Below are 16,089 nucleotides of genomic sequence, written 5' to 3'. Positions count from 1 at the left end.
GAAGAAAGGCTGAGGGAGCTGGGTCTCTTTAGCTTGGAGAAGAGGGACCTCATTCATGTTTATAAATATGTGAAGGACAAGTGTTGGGGGGATGGAGCCAGGCTCATCTCAGTGATGTTCAGTGATAGGACAAAGGGCAGTGGGTGCGAGCTGGAGCACAGGAGGTTCCACATGAACATAAGGAAAAACATTCTCACTGCAAGGATGGCAGAACATTGGAACAGGCTGCCCATAGAGGTTGTGGAGTCTCATTCACTGGAGACATTTAAAACCAGCCAAGATGTTTTCCTGTGTGAGCTGCTCTAGGTGATCATGCTCTGGCAGGTGGGTTGGACTGGATGATCTTTTGAGGTACCTTCCAAATCTTAACGTTCTGTGATTTCTTGAGGCTCTCAGTTTAGAAAGATACTATGCTGTGGAATCAGAAGTGCTGTGGTGCTGTTTTGCATCCCTTATTCATGGAAATGAACTGCTGTAAGGCATGGGGGTGTGTCTCTGTGTGGTTTAGGAAGTTAAACATAAAAAGTACCAGGAAAAACATGCTGCTGTGAAACAAGATTAGACAGCTCAAGTCTGGCTCCTGGGGAATCCAGTTATGCCAATACAACAATAAAGAGGAAAAGAGCAGCCTTACTGATTCAAACAGAAAAAAAAAACCAACAAAAAACAACATTTCAGCCATGTCTCTGTCTACATTTAAGTGATGAAATGAGATTAATTTTCTTTTGCTTTTCTTCCCCCACCCCTGATAATTGCCAAGAGGTTTGTTACCAAAGTATTGAATTTACTTGGTTTGTATGTCTTGGAGAGAATTTAACAGTAGTTTTTGTGATTCACAGTTTGGGGTTATTTTTCTCACTTGTGCTGGGTTGAGGCAGACCCCTCCCCACCAGGGCAGAAATAAACAACTCAGACAAACAGATTGCAAAAGTGATGGAATGTTTAAATAGAAAGCAGTGAATGTTTACAGAAAACCAGAAAAGCGCAGTGATAAAGAAAGGTCCCAAAACAGACCCAGGAACATCCCATCCCTACCTGAGGGTACACCCAAGACGCCCTGGGCTCCTTCTTCCTCCCCACTGCTAGGCTAGTCTCAGCTGGCCAGATCTGAGACTGCCCATCCCCCCATGGCCTTGGGCCTAGCCAGGCCCATGGCCGGGAGACATCTCCCCCAGTTACTGGGTGATGGCGAGGAAGAAAGAGGAAGTGCCAGACCCCGCACTGGATTTTATAGTGGTGCAGGAATTATGGTAAAGAAATACCTAAGAATTATGGTAAGAAATACCTAATTTCCTGTGTCCACCCACTGGGCTGGACCTCTGGACACAGGAAGCACCTCACGTAGCAGAGGGCACCCAGCCCAAACTGCAACATCACTATAACTAAAATCTTGCATGTAAAAACAGATTTTAATGCCTATGTCTTACTTTCCCAGATTTATTCACTGTACTGATGATTCCCCTGATCCTTCCTTGGACTATGAGGTAAAACTTGATGCATGATTTCTAAGTAATTTAAATGAAATACAACTCATGGGCAGGATGCCGCTCGGGTATGAGCCCATAACAGTTGTTTTGTTTGTTTTAATTGTGTCGCTTGGGCAGTGTGGGGAAGTCTGGTTAAGCACTACTGGTCATGGCCTTCACTTAATTACAGATCAGAGGAGCTGAATTTCAGGCTTTTGAAACTTCCTTGCAATTTTCTTTCATGTCAGTTGGGTTTTTCCCAAGAAAGCCAAGTTCAAAAGCTCAAAGTTGTGTATTCCTGATAGTGTACCGCTTGTGAATGTCATAGCTGAGGTTACTAAAGGAGAAGCTAGCTGTAGCAACTGGGACATCTGGAACTGAAGTGGTTTGTCATATCTTGTTTCATGTCCTTGTTACCAGATTAAAATATTAAGCTATCTATGTAGCTATTAATGCTTTACAGCATTCATGTGGTTTATCACTGTTAGGATAGCTTCTAGTTATTTCTTTAATAATGTTTCTTTGTGTAAATACAGCGTTTGTCATCTTCCTGTGGTCCTGAAGTGCTTCAGAGAAGTGAATGAACCCTGTCTGCTTTTAAAGCACTATCTAATCTGCTTTAAAGATAAAGGACATCTGAAAGCTAGAAGAAAGAGTTTCATGTTTACACTGTAGTTAGGAATGTCACCTTCGATTACTGAGGTTTTTCTACTGCAGTTGATAGATGGTGGGAGTTTCCAATATCCCGCAGCAGTAATTGAGGCCTTCAAAATAATGGGTCCATCTGAATACTTCAGCTCAGGAAATGCAGAAGCCTGCAAGTGCCAGAGATATGCTTTAATTACCAGGCAGTCTGTCCTATTGACTATAATAGTTTGGTTACTGCTTCTATTTCTGTCCTGTGTCCTTATTTTAACTGGTTTGCGCCTTCAAAGGCGTCACAGAGTTCTGCTTGGGTGTATACCAGAATAGAGGTTGATTTGGTTAAATTTAATTCTGCTCATCAGCTCTTTTGACTAGGGAGTGACTTTCTGCCAATTCCATGACAGATTTGTTGTGTTGTACAGCAGGAGTTTTGTCTTCTGCTTTATCATTAATGTAACTTTGAAGTTGTTTCATAAGTAATTTCACAGTTATAAATGCCGTGGAAGAGCACAAGGTAATGGAGGTGAGAAGGCGCCTGAGGAAATCTCTAGTCCATTGCCAAGCCCAATGTGATCAAATTGGGTTGCTTGACATTTTATCAAACCTGATCTGAAAACCTCAGTGTATGGAGGCTCTGCAACCTCTGTGAGGGAGCTGTTCTAATTCTTGCCAGTCCTCCTGCTGAAAAATTTTCTTATGCCCAGTTTGAACCTTTCTACTTTAGGTTGGATGAGATGGTTTTTAAAGGTGCCTTCCAAACAAAAGCATTCTGTGTCTTTATGGAATTAATATTAAGTCTAATAAGCTGTGTGGTGCAGCAGACACGCTGGAGGGAAGGGATGCCATGCAGAGGGACCTTGACAGGCTGGAGAGGTGGGCACAACCAACCTCATGGGGTTCAACAAGACCAAATGCAGGGTCCTGCATCTGGGTTGAGGCAATCCCATGCACAAATACAGGCTGGGCAGTAACTGGCTGGAAAGCAGCCCTGAGGAGAGAGACTTGGGGGTGCTGGTGGATGAGAAGCTCTACGTGGGCTGTGAATGTGCACTTGAAGCCCAGAAAGCCAATAAGATCTAGGGCTGCATCAGGAGAAGTGTGGCAAGCAGGTCAAGGGAGGTGATTCTCCCCCTCAACTCAGCTCTGGGGAGACCCCACCTGGAGTACTGCGTCCAGTTCTGGAGCCCCTATTACAAGAGGGATGTGGAGGTGCTGGAGCGTGTCCAGAGAAGGGCCACAAGGATGATCAGAGGGCTGGAGCACCTCTCCTATGAGGACAGACTGAAGGAGTTGGGGCTGTTCAGTCTGCAGAAGAGAAGGCTCCGAGGTGACCTAATTGTGGCCTTCCAGTATCTGAAGGTGGCCTACAGGAAGGCTGGGGAAGGACTTCTCAGGATCTCAGGTAGTGATAGGACTAGGGGGAATGGAATGAAGCTGGAGGTGGGGAGATTCAGGCTGGCTGTGAGGAGGAGGTTCTTCCCCATGAGAGTGGTGAAGCCCTGGCATGGGTTGTCCAGGGAGGTGGTTGAGGCCCCGTCCCTGGAGGTGTTTAAGCCCAGGCTGGATGAGGCTCTGTCCAGCCTGATCTAGTGTGGGGTGTCCCTGCCCATGGCAGCGGGGTTGGAACTAGATGATCCTTGTGGTCCCTTCCAAGCCTGACTGATTCTATGATTGTAAGTATTTATTAAGATGATTGTGAGCTGCAGGTTAAGATTGTTTTGTTTTCTTGTATCAGTAATAACTTCAGAGGTCATCTTCTCGTTACAGTGGAACTGTGGTTCCAGAAGGTATACCCTCTAAGAAAGCATTACCTGTTGCCTTTCTGAAACATTACTTTCCCGTTTGTTTTTCCTCTACAGCTTGTCCTTCGCAAATGGTGTGAACTAATCCCTGGTGCAGAATTCAGATGCTTTGTCAAGGAGAACAAGCTTATAGGTAAGAGTTTTCTTAAAGATAAAATTACTAGATTAAGTTCTAAAGAATTTCTTTGATTCCTTGAACTGGAACTAAATCTGAAGACCGGTCTTATCACACCTGATTTCTGGTAATTTTTTTCTTCTTTCTGCAATTTAGAATGTGGTGTGCCACATTTATCTTTCCCCTGTATTCCAAAGGCATGCTCAATATTACAGTTGAAGTATTCTTAATATTAATTGCTAATTCAGAAACTTCATCTAGAGGTGTTTTTGTAAATTACTCTTTGATTAATGACCAAATTGCATCATAGCCAGCTTGCAGAATGAGCACAAAGGCGGTTTGGTGAAATGCTGATAAAACATGACCACATGTGGATATTTTATGCACATAGTTGGGGAGGTCAGAACGTGCCCACTGGTGTAGGAGGTGCCTGAGCTCATACACAGTGTTGTTCAGTCAGAAAACCTCTGGATATGTTACTCTGGTTCAAAAACTTGAATGTACAATGTTTCAAGCAGCACTGAACAGCTGGAGTGTCTATAGCTTGCGAAGGTGGGTACATCAGGAGACCTGTGACAGCTGGAGGACAGGCAGATTGCGCTACTCCATGTATTTTAGGCAGCTCTAGGTTACATGTAGCTGAATTATTTGCCTCTTAGATGTGTTGACTTTCTTTGCTGACTATAACAGGACCTTAGACATGTAGTGCACATACAGATGCTTGACTAGAGGGATTTAATTTCAGGCTAAATACTGTTCTGTTATTTGAATCATTTTTTGGCATGGTCTGTGCTTGAGTTGGAAGAGACCTTAAAGATTATTTAGTTCTAACCCCCCTGCCTTGGCCAGGGACACCCATTTGACCAGGCTGCTTAAAGTCTCAGCCAGCCTAGTCTTAAATACTTCCATGGATGAGGCATCCACAGCTTTTCTGGGCAACCCATTCCATCCTCATAGTAAAGAATTTCTTTCTAATATCCAATCTGAATCTACCCTACTTTAGTTTAAAACTATTGCCCCTTTGTCCTGTCCCTGCAGGCCCTTATAAACAGTCCCTCTCCAGCTTTCCTGTAGGTCCCCTTCAGGTACTGGAAGACTGCTAGAGTATCTCTCTAAGGCCTTCTTTTCTCTAAGGTGAACAAACCCAATTTGCTCAGCCTGTCCTTGTAGGAGAGGTGCTCCAACAGTGAGTCTCCTCTGGGACCTCTCCATGAGGTCTATATCCTTCTTGTGCCAAGGGCTCCAGAGCTAGATGCAGTATTCCCTGTGGGGTTTCACAAGAGGAGAGTAGAAGAGCAGAATCATCTCCCGTGACCTGCTGGCCATGTGTCTTTGGATGCAGCCCAGGATACTGTTGGCTTTTTTGGCTGCCAGAACACGCTGCTGGCTCATGTCAAGCGCCTCATCAGCCAGCACCCTCAAGCCCTTTGCTTCAGGGCTGCTCTCAACCCCCTTGGCACCCAGCCTGTATTTGTTGCTTCAGATTGCCCTGACCCAGGTGCAGGACCTTGCACTTTGCCTTGTTGAACTTCATGAGTTTGGCATGGGCCCATCTCTCCAGCATGTCAAGGTCCCTCTGGATGGCATCTATTCCCTGCAGTGTGTCAGCCACACCACGCAACTTGGTGTCATCATCAGACTTGCTGAGGGTACACTCAATCCCACTGTCCATGTCACCAGCAAAGTTTTTAAATTGCATTGGTCCCAGTACCAATCCATGAGGGACTCTGCTCATCACAGGTCTCCATTTAGACATTGAGCCAATCTTTGAAGATGATCAGAGATGGAAATAGCACAGGACTGGTGCACATATTTTTTTAAAGTAAGATTGAATCATTCTGCCTAAACTCTTCTGACAAGGAAATGTTACAGCAGTAATGTAGCAAAGCTTAAATTCAGACTTTATAGGAAGGATGGTGATTTTTAACAATTATTTTTTCTTTAAAACAAATCCAAATTTTCTCTTTTTTGTTCATTTCATACCTGCAATCTCACAAGCACCAAGATGTAAGTGGTCTGTTAAGGATTCCTTGCAGTGATCTGGAGGTGAAGGCATATTAACTATCTAGTCCTTGTTGTTTCTCCTGGTGTCTGCTCAGCCTGATGACTACATGTTTGTTTTGAATGTGCCTTTTTGTACCTGTTATGAGCTGTCAGCAGTGTCTGTCCCTCCTGTCCCACCTCTGTGAGTCATTAGGAACACACTTCTCTGTTTCCTAATCTGGATGTCTTATGGAACCTGCATATAGATGTTTTGGTATGCACTAATCTGGTGCTTTTTATTTTACTGTTGCTTCTGGTGCTTCCACACTTACCTTGCCATTCTGTCTCCATTGATGCCATTTGCAGGCTTTGTTGCAGTTCTCTTTTACAGAGTTTATTTTGCTAGTAGCAGAGATTCTCCATTAAGATCATATTGCTTAGTGGCTACTGATACAGCTTTTAGAAGAGCCGAATCCTGTCCTGCTGTTTGCCGCTGGGAAACTGCATCACTAATAACCTCTGAACACTGGAATGTAGCTGTATTACAGAATGCTCATCTAGTGATACTTACTTTCAGATACCTCAAAGCATTTGTACTCTGGCTAATCAAAGACTCTATATCATTACTTGGTTTTGAAAACAGGTAGATTTACCAGTGTTTGGGTGTTTTTCAGATGGCATTCTGTCTGCATTTCTGAAGACAATTCCAAGATTTTTCACAACGTGTTCTCATGCTCTTCAAACTAATAGCCTGGCAGTCAAACCAAGGAGATACTTGGGCAATGTAGTGAATGATTTTCCAGTTACACATCTGCATCCCCTGAGATGCCACCATTCTTGGTTCTTGTTTTCAGACCTGAGTTAAGCTTTGCAATAGTGTTAATAATTGAGAGTTCCACCGGCATCACAAACAGCACATCTTTGGGTTTAGTCAGCTTTGCTATACAGTAAAATTTAATCCCTGAGTTTTGCATATGGTTAAAACAGCAAAATGCCATCATTGATACATCTTTCTTGAGAGATTCTGGCTTTTTTTCCTCCCCTAAATAGCATGACTTACTCATTCTTCACTAATGGGGCAGGTCTTGATTTGACATTTGCCCAGCAGGGTGTTGCAGCATTTTATGTTGACGCATCCTGTATGAGACTTCTGTCACTTAGGATGCATGCAAGTGTATAATCCTGTTGATGCTGTCTTAAGCTATTGTCTTGTAGAGAAAGAGATGTCTGAAATTAAGAGTGTATCTAATTAAGAGTTTATCTAATGTCAGATATGCAAAATAACTCTTGAGAGGGACAAATGGAAGAAATAGGGTACTGGACTGCATGCCACCTGGTTGATTTTAGAATGTGAGGTTTCTGAAACAGGCATGTGCCAGGGAGGTTGGACTTGATGGTCTCTGGAGGTCCCTTCCAACCCCTGACATTCTGTGATTTTGTGATCTTGAAAAACCAGTTAAATGAGAATGTTTGTGGCACACCGGGATGTATCATCATTGCTAATGTGCAGTCTTAGCTTTTACCCCTTTCATTGCATGGTTCCAAATTTTGGTCCCTACATCAGATGAGCAGAACAGAAAAGTCTTTTGACCAGAGTAACCAGGGCAAATGGAACTGAAAAGACAAGAACTGGAAATTAAATGCGGGCAAAGGTTCCCCCTGGGGCTCACAAAATGTAAGGCAGAACTGTACAAAAGTTTCCTAATGGAAATGCTTTAAGCCCAACAGTAAGGCATTGGTAATGGTTGAAACCTGGGAGAGCTCTGTCTTCTGGAATACAGGTTATAACATGTGTGTCTCAGATACCTGCATTTTGTCTGGTTGGGGGTTTTGCATAACTAAAGCTCTTTCTTGATCAGCTGAAATTGTTGACAGGTATATCACAGAGGGATTACACACAGTATTACGATCATATCTCCAAGCAACATGAGGAGATCTGTAGATCAATACAGGAGTTTTTCAAGAAGCACATACAGTATAAGTTCTTGGATGAAGACTGTAAGTATCTGAAGGCTTTAATTAGCAAGGGGGAGGGAAGGAAGCTGTTTATGAAGGTTTCTAAATCCATGGTGCTCACATAGTTACAAAGAGACTTGAAAACCGAAATGAAAGGTCTGCCTCTGATGTTCATTTGCAGGGTACTGGGAGGTTTGAAATTGAAAGGACTTGGAGAGCAAACTCCATAGAAAGGAGATTTGTCCTCCTGCCCCTTGTTGTTGCTGAGCCAGGCTCATTTCCTCCACAGCACACCGAGTTGCACTGTGCTGAGTTTCAGTTTGATGCTGGAAATCAGTGGAAAATGGACGCTTCTCCATTGGACGCTTCTCCAGTATTGGCATGCCAAACATTTTAAGTCTATGCATATGCATCTCCTCATAACTACTGCTTTCTCAGGACTTGGTTCTTTTTAACTTGGGAGAGTCTTACAGCTCTTGTGGCTAGAACATGCAGAGCAATGTGAGTTTTGAATGACAACAAAACTGGGGGGAAAAAAAACAATCCTGAAGGAACAGGCTGGAGCTTTCCAGAGAAATACAGTGAATGAGTGAGAGGTGTCATCAGAAGGCATAATGACTTTGGAGCTTGGGGAGGGGTTGAAGCTTTTTCCCTTTACCCTTGTTTTTAGTTAAAAATTCTAAACCTGAGAGGTAAGGTAGGAAAAGCATTCAGTATTTGAGAAGAATGCTTGTTTGTAAAGATGTAAAATATTTCCTGCTAAACTATTCACACAGCACCTGAAAAAAAGGCTTTGTAAATTTCTTTTCAAGATGTTGTAATAATTTCTCATAGGGTATTGATGCACAGAAGTTAGCTGCTGATATTCCTAAACAACCCAAGTCAATTGTCTTGTTCTTTAACTGTGAGGTCCTTTGCAAATGCTATTAGAAGTAGTTTCTTGACATGCTTCAGCAAGAATTGAGCAGTGTTCCATTGTGATGGATGAAATGGGTGGTGAAAAATATGATGAAGGAATTTGAATTGGGTTTGGCATAGGCCAAACCTCAATTTACTAAAATACCTAAGTATAAGAATTGTCCATGAGTTGCATTGTCTTGCACAAAGCTTTACATAATCAACTGTTAGGTTGAGTATTAGTTTGCTTAACCTTTAGGGGTTTTTGAACATGGTTAATTATTTTGCTGAGCCACCAGAGCAGTCAAATAGATCAGTCTAGCCTGACTTGCTAAAACCCATACCTTTTAATACCAGGCTGTATTATATTAAAATTTGTAATGATTTGCTGTGTTCCTTTATTTCAGTCCAGAGAGGATCTCAAGGGCCACAGCTTGTAGAAGACTAGTCTGGAAATCAGGATAGTAATTGAATAGGTCCATACCCCTAATGTTTTGAAGTAAGATCAGTCATATAGATCTGACATTCTGATTAGTGTCTTAATTTTCCTCTGTGATCCAAAGTAATTTTAGCTGGTATGTAATCATCTGATAGATAAGAATTCAGGGCACTATTTTTGGAAATTGATGCCTAGATTTAGGCTCTGAAACTGCTGTCTGGTGAACTGAAAGGTCTGAAGTGTCAGCTTATGTAAAAGCATAAAACTATGCCATCTGAGTTACCTTCTGGGAAAATGAGGTTTCAGGGTGATCTTCTGGAATGAAGGTTTGTTAAGCTTTTGTTCTTGTGCAGTAGTGTCTTGGCCATCTACCGAGAAATGCCACGCAGAAAGTATTCTGGGGTTTTTTGCCACCCTTCATTCATACCCCATCATATCCCTTGATCCGCTGTCTGGTAGCATATGTGTTGTTAAAAATAAAACTCTGGGTTTACTTGTTTGTTTGCTTTTAAAGGAAAGGTTTTACAGCTTTTTTTTTTTTCCCTCCCTGACTTCTTGTGTTGTTGGGCATTTTGATGCTGTTTGCTCTGCTTTTTCCAGTTGGTCTGGTTGCATCTCCAGATGGAAGAGTTGAGTCAGAGCAGCTGAAGCGTTATAAAGTCAGAGCAGTAGGATAACAGATGGGTGAATGCTTTGTAAATACTTCTAAACACTTTTCATAAGAGCCCAGTAAGAACAGCATTCTGGAGGTATTGATACTTACTGTAGAGACAAGCCTTGTCTTACCTTCCATTTTGAGCAGCTGCTGGTAAAGTTCTACTGTGGTTTCACTAGCACGCAACGCTTGTATGGAGGTGGTCCCTAAAGAGAGGGAACAGTTCAGATTTTCTTCTTTACTCAGTGTTTGTGAGTGTTTAACTAGTCACCCAAGTGCAGCTAGTCTTGATGGAGATGTAAATCCCTCTGATTGCTGTTAGCCTTGATAGACACAGGCTTGCTTTAAGCTGCAGGTGTTAATTTTATAGTAAAGCTCAGATGCAAGTTTTCTATGAATGAAATGTGACTAACAAGAGTACAGAGTCCAGGCAAGCAGTTCAGTTGAGCAGCTGGAGAAAAAAAATCTAGGGTTGTTGTGCTTCTCTTTGCATTGATAACTTGGTTACTTTGTCCTCTTGAGCAAACATAGCACTTAATTCTGGACTGACATTTTAAATGGACATAACTGAGCTTGTGTAAAAAGCTGTGGTATTGATGCTGTTGAGTTGTGGTTTGCCCCTCACCCAGCCAACTTTGCATGAAACATTAGTTTAAGCTGCTGTGTAGCTTTGCATGCATGAATGTGATCAATCAACATCCCTGTTACTTATGGGCAGCTTTCTGAATATCCTCAGAGGCTCAAGTGTTCTTCTGTCACATCCTGAGTTCAGTTTATCCCACATGTATTGGAAAATCTCTTAGTGGAATATTCCCTTCCTTATTAGTGAAGGAAGTGACAATACAGCATTGTCTGAGCTTTTTACAGATCAGACTTTTCTTTTTCTTTCTGCTAAACTGTTACAATTTTTGCATGTAGTCATGCCTGAATGCTTATCTGGTGATTTCCCTGGGTGAATAGAAAGAAAAGATTAGTTTAACCACACAGAAGCTAATAGAAAGATGCTGTAGAAAGATTCATGCTTAATTAAGTCAAGGGATAACAATGGAGCTACAGAAAGCAGCTTTGTGTCAATCACCCAGTGGCAGAGGGACTGCTTGAAAGAGCTGTTTATAATCTGTAGGTGTGCTGTAGCTGCTTTGGGTTACAGTAAACCATGGTGACAGCCATTTCACTGCTGCCTCCCCCTCAGTACACCCACCAACCCCTTTGTTCCTACAAACTGTTTCTTCTGTTATCTGCTGAAGCCCTAATCTCCACCAAGCAGGAGCTTTCTCTTATTTAATGTTTGTGCAGTGTCTAGTACAATGGAGTCTAGATACTCCCTTGAAGTCTCTCCATTCTCTTGTAAACCAAACAGCAGTAATGTCAATGATAAGCTTCTCTCTGGGTTAACAGTTATCAGATGATCTTCAATGGGGGGGGAAAATCAACCAGCATTCAGTGGGAAAACTCAGCAGCTGATCTCTCACTTCATTACCAATGATTCTTGAAATGTTTCAGCTTTTTCTTGGAAATGAGCCTTATTCTGACTTGTAGTTCTTTAGACATACTGACTTTGCAGACTGTACACAAGTATCTATTTGGATTTATACATCTGTGAAATGTCTTTTTAAATTAACTCTTTTTTTTCCCTCCTTTGCAGTTGTTTTTGATGTATACAGAGACAGCAGGGTAAGTGAACAATAGGTTGTATACAACTGTTTATTTTCTGTTTATTTTGTGGAAACTCTGAAATGCTACAGAGACGGAGCAAATAATAGCTTCATCGGCCTAGAAGAGGTCCTGACAAAAAAGAAAACCAAAACCAAAATCAAACTTGTTATGTTTCCCAGGTTATTTTCTATGACAGAGACTGTCTGCAGTAGAAGAATAATAGGATTAGAGATGTAAATATGTCTGTGCCAGTGATGCAATTATTTGTTCCCGAGCAGTAGTCTGTCCTGAAGCATGCAACTTTGGCTTCATCTGCAATTCTGCCGGTTCTATGAATCTACTGGAGGCAACTTAATTTTCATTATGACACAGAGAATCTTTGCTGAAATACTTTCAAATAGAGATTTCAGTTGGAGGGGCTGCAGTGGTCTTCTAGTCCACCTGCCTGACCAACTAAGGGCAGACCAAAATTAAATCATGTTATTAAGGGTATTGTCCAAGTGCTTCTTCAATGGGACAGTCCTGGTGGGAAGGGGAGAAGAAATGGGGGGGAAAAAACCCCAAACAAACCACAACTTAAAACTTGTGGGTTTAGATAAAAACAGTTTAATAATTGCAATAAAATAAAATACAATGATGGTAATGAGAAGGAAGGTAACTTGAGAGATAAAATCCAAGAAAGACAAGTGCAGTTGTTCAGCACCTGCTGACAGATGGCCAGCCAGTCCTTGAGCAGCAGTTGGCCCCTCCCAGCCAACTCTCCCCAGTTATATACTGAGCATGATATCCTATGGTATGGAATATCCCCCTGGCTAGTTTGGGTCAACTGCCCTGCCCATGCTCTCTTCCAGCTTTGTGTGCACCTCCTCACTTGCAGAACATGGGAAACTGAACACCCTTCAACTTAGGATACATGCTACTTAGCAACTACTAAAATATCATTGTGTTGTCAACATTCTTCATGTACTACATCCAAAATGCATCACTGTATCAGCTAGTAGGAAGAAATTAACTCTGTCCCAGCTGAAACCAGGGCAGGTACTCTTCTTCCCAGCTGAAGCATGAAGGCAAATTATTTTAAGTAAAAGGTCTGAGCCTGTGTGATCTCAAATGAGCAGTGTTTCTTCATCTGTCAAGATAAAAAACTGTTTGTGGATATCTCACAGTGCCTTCTACCCTCAGGTCTTGTACAGTGAAGATAGCCCTTTGTGTGTCAGATCCTCCTCCTTTCACACATGCTTCTGTGGTTTGCAGCTGTATTATTCATCACTCCCTTTGTGAGTTATAGGCAGTAAAAGAACATTGAATGTTGCTGAATGTAATTAATTGTCAGAGCCTGTTGCTCCTCGTCAGGGTGGCTGCACAGGAACCTCACCTACAGAATAAGAGAAATGTCCAGTGTCTGCTTATTTTAGATTCTTTCACCTCTAACTATTCAGTTTGGAGAAGCTTTTTTGTGAATGAGAGCAACCTCCTCCCCATGCTTGCTTTAGGTACTTGTGAGACTGCATGGAGTGGGCTGCTACAGGTCCTACTTGTTGAGTTGGAGGGTTGCATAAAAGCAGTGGTGGCCTGGTTGAGAGCAAGGTTTTATGTGTCTGCCTTTCCTGTTACACTCTATTCACCAAGCTCAGCTGAGTTAGTGCCTGGCTTTGCAGATAAGTAATCTTTTAAGGAAGAAACACTGGCAAACAGTCTTCCAAGTTAGAGACCCTGTCTAGTCCTCAAGAGGTGATGCTGCAGGACTGGTAGCCTGCTTAATTCAGATCCACTTCTGGGTTTTTTTTTCTGCTGCTAATAGTATGCAGTAGTTGTGCAACAGCTGGCAAGCCTGAGAACCAGCTCTGCTGTTGCTCTTTGTCAGTCTTCCAGGTGTTAACAACTTGTAACCACTTTCAAGACAAGTCACTGTGGTAAGATAAAAAAGTTCAGTCAATGGCTCCAGACCACTGCTAGCTCACAGCTGGCCCTGTTAATGTGCAAACTAGTGCTTGTGTCTCTGCCTTGGAGAGCATTATCAGCTGTGCTTGGAGGTGCAGCTGGAGCTGGGGAGGTGTAACAGCTGGTTTTGTATGTTGTTTATCTTTTAATTTTGTTTAAACAGCCTTTGTCATAGGCACTTCCTTTCAGCAGCATGTTGCTTAATGCTTTAGCAAAACAAAGCATGAAACTAACACTATATGGTTAATGTATTGGTTCCAGGGTTGGGATGAGAGAAAAAAATTTTGCATAACACAGGTTATTTTTTTCCCCCTCTGCAGATAAGTGCAATATTGCCTTCCTGACTTGGGCGTTTCTGTGCTCTCACATGATAAAGATTACTAATACCAGAAGATGGCAGATAAATAGCTCTACTACTGCTCTTTAGATACACAGTACAGGACATCTGAAACTCCATTTAAATCATGACATTGCATGCAAGACTTGAAAGAGCACTTAACCTTGAGAAAAGATAGCTTGTTGGCTGAGCCAGAGTTATATACATTGCCTTTAATGAACCTTAAAAAGGAATATTTAGTTTATTTTGGTGCTTCTCATCAACTGGATCTACCAAAGCTCAGTGAAGATTTAGGACCATGTCATGGAAATGGTGATGTTGTAGATGGTGCCCTGCTGTCTGCAGGGAGGGAGAAATACTGCTGGGTGCTCACAAAAAACAGGTGTTGCTTTCAGTAGTCTCAAAACCAATTTTCAGCTTTTTTTCTAGGGTACATTTATTTTTGGGATAAATGGTCTCTTGAGTGCCTGTGAAAAAGCTGAGTTCCACGCATTTGGGGTTAGGAAGAGTCTATGTGAAAGCCTTTCATAGGGAAGTCCTTTATCAAGTAAAAACACTTAGGATGCAAGGAAAGATTCCCTGAACTGCTGAAGGAACTTTACCATCCATTGCCTCTGTCGGTGCTTAAATTGGTTCATTAGCTTGTTTTTCTAGTGTGATAGCATGAATCTAAAATTACAGATTCCTCCTCCTGCTGCCTTGGAGCTAACAAGATGTCCCCATTAGCAAAAGTAAAACATCACTTACAATGAGAATTTGTGACTGCTTTTTGAAGAGGAATGGAGATGGAAAATGATAGCAGAGCTTGCCCCTGATCGCTCTCTGCACCAATGGTGTCAATATTAGTGTAGAGGTGTTGCAACTTAGCTGTGCAGCTTTGTGCTTCTTCACCCTTTGAAACAAATAAACCACTCCTGTCTGTGTCCCCACATTTCACAGTTTCTTTGGTAGCTGTCTGGTTTTGGTAGTGCTCTTGCAGTGCATTGTCTTCTTAAAACCCGATGGATCTGTCCTGAGAGAGGGTGAAAGCCTGCATGCAACAGTTGGGTGCTGGCTCAGTTCCAGTTTACAGTAGTTTTTCACAGGTTTCATTTGTGCTGTGACTTCTCACACCTGCATGAGTAACTCACTGTGGATGATAACAGACCAGCCAGAGCATTTCTGGTCTCCATTGCACGTTTCCATGTAGTTCCTATTTTAGTGTGTTAGTGCCTGTGGGGGTGGGCTTACGCTATGTGGGTGTGAGAGGAAGTCTCCATGTTCCTCTGTGACTGAAGGCTTCAAAAGCATCTTTGTATGTTAGAAACCATATGGATGTAGTGTAAATCATTGAAGGTGTGCTTGCTGTTTGTTTGAGGATAGGGAAGATCTTTTAAAGAAAGATCCCTCAGGAATGAGGGAAAGAAAGAGAAAGTAAAACTAGTTTTCAGTAGCCACAGTCTTCAGGCTTGGTTTCCAATTACAGCTGATCTTTAATAAACAGAGTAAACCCCTTCAGCCCTGCTTATGTTACAGCAACCTCTTTCTTTCCATATTTGATAGATCTGATTTCCACATGTAATGCTTGTTTCACAAATACCTGAAAGGAAGGCTGGACAGGGACTTTGTCTAGCAATTGGACAAGGGTTTGAAGCTGAGGGAGAGGAGGTTTAGACTGGATTTTAGGAAGAAGCTCTTCAGTATGAGGGTGGTGGAACTCTGGAATAGGCTGCCCAGGGAGATTGTTGATGCCTCATCCCTGGGGGTGTTCAAGGCCAGGTTGGATGAGGCCTTGAGCTGCTGAGTCTAGTTGAAAGGTATTTCTGCCCATTCTGGGGAGGTTGGAGTAGATGATCTCTAAGGTCCCTTCCAATCTTAGCCATTGAATGACTCTGTAATTTGAGCTGTATCTCATAAAAGCATGGAATCATCTAGGTTGGAAAAGACCTTTAAGGTCATAGAGCTTCATTATTATTTATTATGATGCTTTGTTTTTCACAAATGGAAGTTACTTTCTTGAGTAAGAGAAGACGGCCCTGTGTTGGGGATTTTATTTTGAGATGACTCAAGGAATGCAAACTATTTCTTGCTCCACTGCAAAGGTCTCTGTTAACTTTAATATGTTGTGCTAGTCCCTCTGCTTTAACTTTTCAATTGTAAAACTGGTGTGCATAGTACTAAAACTGTTTGAAAAGCAAATGTCTTTAAGATGAGACAC

General features: G+C 42.2%; 1 protein-coding gene across 1 annotated transcript in view; it reads left to right on the top strand.

The window, feature by feature from the left end:
* The window catches only part of CDC123 (cell division cycle 123), a 39,346-nt gene that overhangs the window by 15,203 nt on the left and 8,054 nt on the right, over positions 1 to 16,089 (top strand). The window contains exons 7-10 of the mRNA XM_068168365.1: positions 1,436 to 1,484; positions 3,971 to 4,046; positions 7,887 to 8,009; positions 11,604 to 11,632. Coding sequence (XP_068024466.1) covers positions 1,436 to 1,484; positions 3,971 to 4,046; positions 7,887 to 8,009; positions 11,604 to 11,632 — 277 coding nt within the window. The remainder of the gene's footprint in view (positions 1 to 1,435; positions 1,485 to 3,970; positions 4,047 to 7,886; positions 8,010 to 11,603; positions 11,633 to 16,089) is intronic.

Source organism: Melanerpes formicivorus, unplaced genomic scaffold, assembly GCF_026170545.1.
Source record: "Melanerpes formicivorus ecotype bairdi unplaced genomic scaffold, bMelFor1.0.p_v2 SCAF_3, whole genome shotgun sequence".
NCBI classification, from domain to species: Eukaryota; Metazoa; Chordata; class Aves; order Piciformes; family Picidae; genus Melanerpes; species Melanerpes formicivorus.
The sequence above is the reverse complement of the archived record's forward strand: the minus strand, read 5'-3'. Positions and strand labels throughout refer to the sequence as shown.